The sequence below is a fragment of the Cicer arietinum genome, chromosome 1 (genome assembly GCF_000331145.2).
Source record: "Cicer arietinum cultivar CDC Frontier isolate Library 1 chromosome 1, Cicar.CDCFrontier_v2.0, whole genome shotgun sequence".
NCBI classification, from domain to species: domain Eukaryota; kingdom Viridiplantae; phylum Streptophyta; class Magnoliopsida; order Fabales; family Fabaceae; genus Cicer; species Cicer arietinum.
The window spans coordinates 14,471,388-14,482,943 of record NC_021160.2 but is presented as its reverse complement, the minus strand read 5'-3'; the positions used below and the strand labels follow the sequence as shown (position 1 = coordinate 14,482,943).

Here is an 11,556-nt window from a genome sequence, read left to right as displayed (position 1 = left end):
TTTGTCAACCTAACGTATCTAAGGTATGTGTAACCTGATTTATATATGTGCCAAAACCTTGCAGCACATAACCCCACCTTCTAACAAAAAAAAAAAAATACAAAGTACAAAAAAAAAAAAAAAAACTATAATTTTTAATTTTTTTGGACCATATCATATAATTTTATAATATTATTATTATTATTATAAGAAATAAACAAAGACAGAGAATAATTAATTCACCAAATACAGTCATTACCCATTAAGAATTGGAAGATGTACATATTTTAATATTAATATGATAAAAATTCCTCAATTACAAACGTTTAATAAACTTCTCTACACTAGGCTCGAAAAAACTACTAATGTGTATTGCCACACAAAAAAAGCAAGATACAGCTAGCTGTGTGCACCTTTCACATATGATTTTGTCAACCTAACGTATCTAAGGTATGTGTAACCTGATTTATATATGTGCCAAAACCTTGCAGCACATAACCCCACCTTCTAACAAAAAAAAAAAAATACAAAGTACAAAAAAAAAAAAAAAAACTATGATTTTGAATGTTTTTGGACCATATCATATCATATACACTTGTGACCAGCCAGCTAGGTAACCGAGGTAGTCCCATCATAAAAATATAATATAAGCTCCTTTTCATTGGGGAAATAAATATTTAAAAATGATTATATAGTATGGTTTTTAATTGTTGTTGAAGATTCTTTGTCCAGGTGATAGAATCATTCTTGGATCAAACTGAAATTTTCTTTGTAAAAAAGTTGTCCATTTTGGGCCAAAATGGTTTGTCCAATCTTCCTGTGTGCGGTAGTGGGGAAGATATAACTTATACTTAATCCCAACATCATTACAAAATTGCAATATTTCTCTGTTTTGAGCATCAAATTCCTTCCAATTATCAAACCCACTTGAGTGCAAAAATCCAACAGCATAGAAGATTTCATCCTCCTCATCTGGTATTCTTGCTGACATCTTATTGTCCCACCTGAAAATTTCATTCATTCCTCCTAATTAGTTTTTTTTTTATTCATTTTTTATCAACATAACTTAAACAACTTTTGTAAATGGTATATAAATTTTAAATATTGCACTTATTTTCTTCTTTTTATATATTTAAAACACACACAAACAAATCTAATTTTCTATATTAATATATACACTGGTCTGCAATTGCAATTACAGTCATAATATAAATATTTTAAAGATTATAAATAAGCATCACAACTCTAATTATGGTTGTTTTCGACTACATTTGTCAATATTTTGTGGCAATATTACTATTCGTCAATATTGTAACAACAATTTAAAATTACATTAATCATTTATTTCAAAATAACCAAAAATCTCAATTTTTTTTTTTTTTTGATATTGGTGTGTCAATTACAAAACAGAGGAGGTGTAAATATTATTTAGACATCTTAAAAAAGTGAGTGCAGTTTTACTTAGTAAAGAAAAAATGCAAACAAGGTTAATTCAATGCTTACTTGTTTCTATTCATTGGGTAAACCAATACAGGTCCTGTGGTAATGTTCCGTTTGTAAATTATTTTCTTGAAGACTCCTGAATTAAAATCCAAGATTCGAGATTTTGGTATAAATAAATTAAGCCATGGATGTGGAACATCCCATAATCCTTGTGATTGAAGCTTCAACTCTCCACTTCTAACTCTATTCAAGAACTCCACAAATGACACATTTTTTTCATAGTAAAATCCAGGGATATGATTCAGTCCTTGAAGCAAAACTTGAATTTCCTACACAAACATGGAAAAAATGTATTAATATTAAATTACTTACACATAAAATTCATGACAAATTGATTTTTTATTTTTTTTTATTTACTTCATATAAACATTATAAAATTTTACACCGTTAATCTATTACAACTGTTAATTTAATAAAAATATTTAACTTTTATCATAATTACTTTTAAAATCGTGTCTAAAAATGATTGTAATGTTCTGACTGTATAATTTTTTATACATTAATACTGAATGACGACTAAATTCTTTTTGTTTTATTTGTTTCTCTCATATTTTTGTTGTTAATTTAATTATTTTAAAAAACAACATTTGAAGGTAAAAAGTGGTATATTAAAATTAATGATGAATATTATAAGTAAGGTACCTTGTTGACATTGATTTCAGATTGGTCATCATAATATTTAGCAATTTCCAGGCAATAGAGGACCCTATGTTGAGTTACTAGGGAAATAATTCTTTGATGGTCGGCTAAAGGGAAGAAAGAAGATCTCCAATTATTTATGGGTCCTTGATGCATTAATAGCATCCCTTCCAAATAATCCAATGAACTATTTTTGCTTCCTTTCATTGAAATTAAACGTTCTTGATCTTTGGTAAAAATAGAAAAATCACTATACAGAAGCCTTACCCATTTAACCTGCACAAAAATTCACAATTAGTTAATTGATAATGCAATGTACTTATTAAACTCATTATCATCATACTTATCACAAGGTATTGAGGTAATGATGGTTTATGCAATGTTTAAAATCCAAGTTATAATGATAAAGTTAATCGTTCTTTTTTATTTTTTATTTTTTTTTTATCAAATTTAAAGTTGATTGTTTGAAAATTAATGTTGATCGTTCTTTTTTATTCGAGACCAAATGGTTTGAAAATTTGTATTTAACTTCAAGTGAGTGAAGCTCACCACCCTTAGTGGAAATAAAAACATAGTCATACATAGTAAAGAAAACAGGTTCCTCAACAGTCATGATCATTAAAAAAGGGATAATTTCATTTTTGTTTTTCAAACACTTTTTTCAATATTTTTTTTTTAAACTCAAAACTTTTTCAATCTTAGGAGTCCAAATTATATACATGTGGCTATAGCTCGTCTTACGTTGATTTTTGTGTGTATTTTTTTGGATGACTAGCATGCACTAACAAAATGTACAATGATGGTGCTTTAATTTAGACAAGGACATCTGATGATGCTCTTGTAAAGTTTATTGTAAAGTTTGATATGTAGTTGAATAATGTGATTATATGTATAGAATTGGAGTTATTATGAATGGTTGGAAGAAGAAGGTAGCAAAAAGACAAAGTTGTAGTCAATTTTATCTAAAGACATTATCGTACCCTCTTTGGTGCTGGCTCAAGAGCAATTCTTGCCCTTGTTATAATTCCAAATTGTCCTAATCCTCCAAGAACACCATGAAATAATTCCGAATTTTTCTGTTTAGAGCATGTTACAAATTCTCCTTTTCCTGAAAAAATAATCAAATAATAAAAAACTTGATTAAGTTTATATATATAAATAATAATAGTATTTAATTAATGTTATAGTTGATTAAGCCTAATTTGTGGATGTAGTCATTGTTGTATTTGCTGATTAATTGAATAGTCTCTTCCAATTTTACTCTTGTATTGTATTCTTATTTATAAAGTTTGTTATCAAAATATATATATTCTATAATATCAACAATACTTGCATGCATACATATATTCTTTAACAAAACACACGAGTAAAATTCAATATTCTCATTAATTTTATAAGGGAATTGACCAAAATAGACTTGGACCAATAAATAATAATATAATCAATCAACATTAACATTAATATTAATGGAGAATACATAGGAGACTTTTTCAATGTGAATTGGTTTTATATTTCAGATTTTTGTAAACACGGAACCGGTGGAAATTAAAATGTTTGCTAACATTCACCAACATTTCAGTCGACAAAGACTCTTTTAATTATTAACAACCACAAATTTGGTACTTACATTTCTAAAAAAAAAAAAATCAAAATTATAATGTAAAATTTCTCGGAAAAAAACAAACAAAAGTAAAGTACAACGTTAAGGTATCAAAGCCTTTATTTATCCCTAAAAGCTTATTTGTTTAAAGGCGAACATATGTTTATAAAAAAGCTAGGAAAGTTCTCCTTTATATGTCACTGTGCATTGGAAAGCCAAAAATGCACATGGAAGATCCTGGTTTATCTTAATCAAACGGATCCTAACTGATCCAGATTTCATTTTTCGTCCTCAAATTTTTGTTAATAAGAAAAATCAAATTTCAGTATAAAGGAAATGAATTTGGGTATTATGTACATCATTTTAAATTCAAATGAATTTTATTAAGAAACATAATATAAAAACTAGTCATTTAATTGCATAAAGTTTTTAAAAATATCCATTACTTTTTTAGGAAATTGTTTACATTGCTAACAAAGTTAAACTATCCATGAAAGTAGAAAAAAGGTATATACATAGCTTTAAAAAAAAATTCACAATTAATTAATGCTGAATACGAAGAAATTAAGGGTATATTAATTTTTGGTCGTATAATTGAATAAAATAAATATTTTAAAAAATTCAATTAATTTATTTCACTTCATTCTATCATATATTATACCAAAAATTCAATCGTACTTTAAAAATTACATTTTATTTTTCATTAAATAATCTATTAAAAGTTTAATTCTCATACATCTTCAATATAAAAATAATTTTACCGATGTAATTGATTAAGATTATATAAAGTCTCTGGAGGGATGATATATAAATTGAAAGAAAGGATATGAAGAAAAAGAAAGTTCATACCAGTGACAACATCCATTTGATGAACACTAGTAATTTGAGGACCATAACGAAAAGTTTGACCACTAATACCAGCATTTGAGAGTGTCCCTCCAACCGTTAAGTAAAGATAATCCGTCCAAGAAACAGGTGCAAGTCCATATTCAAGTGTACCATACAACACATCAATCCAAAGTTGTTCCCCTCCAACATCAACATAATTACCTTCCTTAAAAACCTTAATCCCAACATTATTATTATTATTATTAATCTCTCTTAAACCTTTCATATCAACCACGACCCCATCACGTGCCATAGCTTGTCCGCACGTGGAATGTCCTTGCCCTCTAGCCGCGATGCGGAATGGTACGGAACTATTAAACGACAATTTCACCAGACTTACTATGTCGTTCACCGTTGTTGGACGAAACACAGCTGCTGGGAATTCGTGTACGAGGTTGCCGTAATCACTTGAAGCTATCTCTATTGTTTTTGGGTCGTTTATTACGTTTTTGAATAATATGTTGTTTGGTTTCGATAATTCTATTGGAAGTGAAGATTTCCATTGTTCGGTTTTTCCTACGGTCGATATTAAACGTGTTATGGTTATTATTAGGAGAATGAAGTATGTTGGAAAAGGGTAATTTTCAGCCATTTTTTTTTTGTGTATGGAGAAAAATGTTTTTTTTTTTGGTGATTGATGTAGTGTGTTTGTGGAAGGAAGAGGGAGGGAGGGGCTATAAATAGAATAGAAGAGGACTTTGCATGATAAAAGATGGAAATGTTTGTGTGTGAGAGAGAAGAATCTTTTTGTCTTTTTAATTTAATAATTTTAAATTTGGTGGCTTTATTATAGCCAGGGATAAAAGATTTTATGACAGTTGTTTGTGAATTCATATTTAATTTTCTTAAGAAAAGTTGAATTAAAGTGTACAAATATTGTGTTTTGCCAATGTAAAGCAGTGAAAAATCAATTAAATTTAAATGGTTAATAAACTTTAAATAAAAATGAATTATTTGAAAATTTTGAATTTGATTTTAAATTAAAATAATTTTTTATTAAATTTTATTTACTTTTGATCCAACTTTGTCCTATTTCCATAGAAACTAGACTATTTAAAAAAAAATGCAAACTAGTGAAAAGAGTTGATTATGGGGTTAGTCGTCTCTATTTAAAAAAAAAAAAAGAGCTCTTTCTTTAAAAAAAATAAAGAATGGGTAAGAGTCTCTTTGCACAAGTGGTTCGATTATAGATTTTGTTTACATTATAGCTTCAACAAAATTATAATGTCTTTGTAATTTTATCAAATTCATTTGTGTTGGAGAAAAACAAATTGAAACAATTGGATATATAATTAAACTATTGTTAGAAGAGAATTAGGTCTCTAACAATAGTTAAAATGATAATTTATACTCTAAAACAAAATAAAACAAAAATAAAATAGTTTATTTGTCAATCAGTCGCTCATTTTTTTCAACCTATGATTGTAAACGAGTTCTACATGATTTACTTGATTACGAAATAAATACTATTTGGTAATCATAGTAATTAATATGAAACGAGTTTATTTGCTCGTAAAATTAGCTTAATCTCTAACAATGCATATGAGTAAATTGATTCACATAATTAACTTAGAAAATGACAACAATTTAATTTTATAACAATTATCTATTGGTAGCTAGCAATTTATTCCACTAAAAAATTCAGTAACTTATTGCAATATCTAGTATAAAACTGAAAAGTATAAAACTACACTTAAATATAACTTTTCAGATTGGTGGTATAGTACAAATTTATGTTTACAAATTTTAATTATGTTGTAATAGTTAGAGTACTTGTATTTTATTAATAAATTTTGTTTATAAAAATTTAAATAATAACTAAAAACTGAATTAAACTACTTAATTAGAAATTTTTTGTTGTACAGGCCAAATTATTTCTTTTAAATTATTCTCAGTTATTTAATTATTTATTATAAAACTATTTTTTTTTAATAATGATTCAGGTAGATACTAAATTATCACGATTTATTGTTTTCAAAGAATAAAAGTTAATTTTATTTTTTTCAAAAACAAAATTGAATCTCATAATTTTTCTCTACAATTAAAATAAGTGTTCACTATTTTATTTTTTAAGCATTATTCAAAAAAAGTCTTTCATCTTTTATTTAAGAATAAACTAATGGGACCAAAGGCTATATATAAATTGTGCTCAAATTTGCTGAGTCTTAATGTGATAAATATGTTTTCACGTGATCTTTGAATATTGAAGGCAACTAAAAGAAAAATATTTGCATTTGTTTTTGGAGTATAGAAACCAACTTAACAATTTGATTATTATAATTGGTTTTGTAGTATTATAAAAACAGAATAAAATTTTTACGTACGTGTCCTAGAGGAAAAAGAAAATTAATCATTGTACCTTGTTCAAAAGAAAATAGCTAAATGCCAGTTTAAATGTACGATCGAATTAGATCATAGATTATATTTTGCCGTCTTTTAGAAACATCGTGAAGTTTTTATGTTATCAATATAAAATATTTTATATTAAAATTTAATAGAATCTTTTTATTCCGTAACATCCCTAATTTCTTTCTTTTTTTTTTTAATCGTAAAACATGAAGAAAAAAAAATTTAATAGTATTTTATAGTAACAATGTATATTTTACACTCTAAACTAAAACAAAAGATTATGATAGAGGTAGAATTTTTTTTTTAAACAAACAAAATTGATAATTAGTGTTTATATTAGTATTTTTTCTCTTTCATCCAAATTTGAATAATGTCTTTTTATTCTTAAACTTTCAAATCAATTAAATTATTCACTACATTCAATATAGATATTAAGTGTCTTCTACATTTTAAGAAAACGGATCATTGTGCATTGTACAAAGAAAAAATAGTTAAATGTTAAATTCAAAATTTACAAGTGAGCAAGATCATAAATTATATTTTGCCGTCTTTTAGAAACATCGTGAAGTTTTTATGTTATCAGTATAAAATGTTTTATACTAAAATTTGATAGAATCTTTTTATTACATTACATCCCCAACTTTTTTTTTTATACTATAAAACATGAAAAAAATAATTTAATTTAAAAGTATTTTATAGTAACAATGTATATTTTACACTCTAAACTAAAACAAAAGATTATGATAGAGATAGAAAATGTTATTTTAAACAACAAAAATTGATAATTAGTGTTTATATTAGTATCTTTTTCTCTTTAATCCAAATTTGAATAATATCTTTTAAATCTTAAACTTTCAAATCAATTGAATTGTCCACTACAATCAATAGAAATATTAAGTGTCTTCTACATTTTATAGAAACCAATCATTTTACGTTGTGCAGAGGAAAAATGACTAAATGTCAAATTCAAAGATACGATCTAACCATATTATATATTATATTTTGTCGTCTTTTAGAAACGTCATGAAATTTTTATGTTATCAGTATAAAATATTTTATACTGAAATTTGATAGAATCTTTTTATTATGTTACGTCCCCAAATTATTTTTTTTATTTTTACTGTAAAATATGAAAAAATAATTTACTTTAAAGTATTTTATAGTAATAATGTATATTTTACACTCGAAACTAAAACAAAATATTATGATAGAGGTAGAAAATGTTTTTTTTTTAACAAACAAAATTGGTAATTAGTGTTTATATTAGTATTTTTTCTCTTTCATCCAAACTTAAATAATGTCTTTTAATTTTTAAACTTTCAAATCAATTGAACTATCCACTACACTCAATAGAGATATTAAGTGTCTTCTATATTTTAAGGAAACTAATCATTGTACGGTGTGCAAAAGAAAAATGGCTAAATGTCAAATTCAAAGGTATGATCGAATCTGATCATAGATTATATTTTGCCGTCTTTTAAAAACGTCGTGAAATTTTTATGTTATCAATATAAAATATTTTATATTGAAATTTGATAGAATCTTTTTATTCCGTTACATCCCCAACTTTTATTTATTTATTTTTATTGAAAAAGATGAAAAATAATAATTTAATTTAAAAATATTTTATAGTAACAAAGTATATTTTACACTCTAAACTAAAACAAAAGATTATGATAGAGGTAGAAAATGTTTTTTTTAAACAAACAAAATTGATAATTAGAATTTATATTAGTATTTTTTCTCTTTCATTGAAATTTAAATAATGTCTTTTAAATCTTAAACTGTCAAATCAATTGAATTATCCACTACACTCAACAAAGATATTAAGTGTCTTGGACATTTTAATACTTCAACATTGTTTGAGATTTTTGTAAACATATTAAGAAATGTAATAATAAAAAGAAAAAAAATTGTCATATTATCAAATTATCTTTATTAATTATTTGTGTATTTTTTATTATCATGAATGGAAAGTAAAATTAATGGTTTAAAAATATCGTACATAGTAATAATTGGATAATAAAATTAAAATAATAATAATTAAAATTGCATTAAAAATGAAAGTAACATTTATTTTAAAATAAATTTAATTTTTTAAAGTGACATTCATTAATAAAGTAAAGAGAGTAGTGATTAATCATTGACAAAAAAAAAATCTATCTAACAAAAAAATAAATAATTAATTTATAATTTTCATGTAACCTGTAAAATATATTTTATGAAAATAAAAAAATAAATCGAATATAAAAAAAAAGATACTTTAAGAATATCTAACACAAAATAAATACATAAAATTCACTTTTTACTTTTCTTACTTAGAGCCACGAAAATAAAAGGTGCAATACGTATGGAGCATGTAGTAATAAGTATGTGATTTGAGATTGTTATGATTAGGACCAATTACATGTTATATTTCTCTACTATTACATTACATTGTCTTTATATAGTATATTTTAAAATATTATATTTCCCAAATTGGAATTTCCTCGAAATTGGGTAATTATCAAGAGGATCTTGTAAGATTTTCTTTTCGGGACCAGAGTACTTGTGATGAAAACAAGCTATCTTACATTCAACTTTTCTTGTTCATGGAAGGGTAATGTCAATGGGAACCGAGAAAGATACATCACAAGAGATTTTCCTTTAGGCCAAAGATTTTGTTAGATATCCACTATTTGAAACACGTAATCAATGAAAAGTATATATAGATTGGAAATGGAACCAAAAACCATAACCCAAGAAAATATGTGCCTGTCTCGGTTCAGATAAAGTCACTTAATTAATTGAATGTGTCTACATAGTAACATGATCTTCTTCCAGATTCAACATGTTCTGACCCAAACAAAATAAAGATTATAGATTCCATACCTTCTTATTATATGTAATTAATTTCTATGTATTAAAATATAGTTTTTTTTTATACGTACATCCTATCAAAATATATTAAATAGGTATTTTTATAAATATTTTAGAAAATAATTTAAAAAATAATATTATAAAGTGGTTTGATTGAATATATGTATAAAAAAGTTTTATATTGTCTTTATATATATAAATTAAATTCTTATTATATTGCTAACTAGGGATTCATATCATCAATTATTATCAATTAATTAGTTGAACGATACCTAATTTACCAAATTATTCTTTGCCAAAGTTTACATGGTGAGTGACATTAATAAAAAATTAAAAAGCACCTGACATGCATTCTACCAGAATATGGGAAGAAAACAATTGTATGCCATGCACACGCAAGAGAATCCAGTAAACTACTAGTTGATATAATTATTTAATTTGATTGAGGCAAAAAAATTATTATTTAATTTAATTATGGCTAGCTAGCTTCCCCGGAGGGGTTACATGTTTATGATAAAAATATTCAATAATTAGATCTTTGTATAAACAAAATAATGTATGTAAGGAATTATTAGGAATACTACAATCAACCAACCTTGCGAAAAGTCACAATTGAAAGATATTAACAAAATATTCTAATAGAATTGAAAACATTATAAAATACTCCCCTCAACCCTTTTTTTAAATCCTTCAATCTTTTTTATAAAAAAGAATTAGAGTAATAAAAATTAATATATTTCATCAATAAATTAATTATATTTATTTTTGTTGATTTAATTATCTCTTATAAAAAAATAAGAGATTATTAAATTGTAGATATGCACTTGTTCTAAAGATCTGTCTATTGTCCACATCTTCGAGAGATCAATCAAGTGGTAGGTTTAACAAATTTAAAATTACTACACTTTTCTATCATTAAAATTCATTGAAGGAAGTATAATGGATATTACATTTCGTTACAACACAATCAAAGATGGAAAATAGTCCGTAAAATTAACAAACCTATCTGAAATGAGGCCAATAAAAATTGCAAACTATTTTGCCTATGCTCCCTCATAATTAACCAACCCAAGATGTTATTTTCATTTGAGCAATAATTGTGTGACATTCAACAACACCCACCTTCAAAATTATCCTAATTTGCAACCACTAATTTGACCAAATAATGACTAAATTTTTTTTGACCAAATAACAACACTAAAAATAATAGTCTCTAAAGTGTAGTTTATTGGTAAGAATTGAGACACAATAAAAATAAGGTCTATATATAACAAATTTCCTTTCACACTAATATAATTAACCACTAGAATTTATTAAAAAAAATAACACTAAATAATATGTCTAATTAACCTTCCTCAATTACATTTCCTTGAGAAAGATACCATGCCGTAAGAAATGAGTAACAATTCGATTGGGTGAAAAGTGAGACAATCCAACCACCGATAAATTTAAAGTTACTATGACTGAGTTGAAACAATTTTTATATTTATTTCTAGTTATATATTAGAGGTTTTTCTAATATAAACCTCTCAAAAAATAGTAAAAATAAACCCTTACTGGTAATAGTAGAAAATGAATATTTTCATAATAAAAAATAAAAATTAAATATACCAATCTAATAAAAAAATAATGAATTACACATTTGAACCGAGGCTTTTCTTAAATATTTTTTTCTTGTAAAATTCTAACTAGTTTCTAGCTATTTGGTTGGGGTTTGGCCTGCTTCAAAATTAAAAAAA

The 11,556-nt window shown here is 25.1% G+C and overlaps 1 protein-coding gene across 1 annotated transcript; it reads right to left on the bottom strand.

The window, feature by feature from the left end:
* Nucleotides 1-213: 213 nt before the first annotated feature.
* Nucleotides 214-5,285, bottom strand: LOC101505170 (cytokinin dehydrogenase 3-like). The gene is made up of 5 exons (XM_004488000.4): nt 4,571-5,285; nt 3,102-3,229; nt 2,125-2,397; nt 1,483-1,751; nt 214-983 (listed from the first exon to the last, which is right to left on the bottom strand). Exons 1-5 carry the CDS (start codon nt 5,199-5,201, stop codon nt 683-685), a joined length of 1,602 nt encoding a protein of 533 aa, XP_004488057.1. The 5' UTR covers nt 5,202-5,285; the 3' UTR covers nt 214-682.
* Between the last annotated feature and the right edge of the window lie 6,271 nt (nt 5,286-11,556).

What these genes read in the sequence shown, in the direction of transcription:
- LOC101505170 (XM_004488000.4), bottom strand. Translation starts at nt 5,201, where the DNA reads ATGGCTGAAAATTACCCTTTTCCAACATACTTCATTCTCCTAATAATA. An exon ending in TTGAGCCAGCACCAAAGAGG is followed by an intron (nt 2,398 to 3,101) that starts GTACGATAATGT and finishes ATTTTTGTGCAG; the next exon opens with GTTAAATGGGTAAGGCTTCT. An exon ending in CTGAAATCAATGTCAACAAG is followed by an intron (nt 1,752 to 2,124) that starts GTACCTTACTTA and finishes ATGTTTGTGTAG; the next exon opens with GAAATTCAAGTTTTGCTTCA.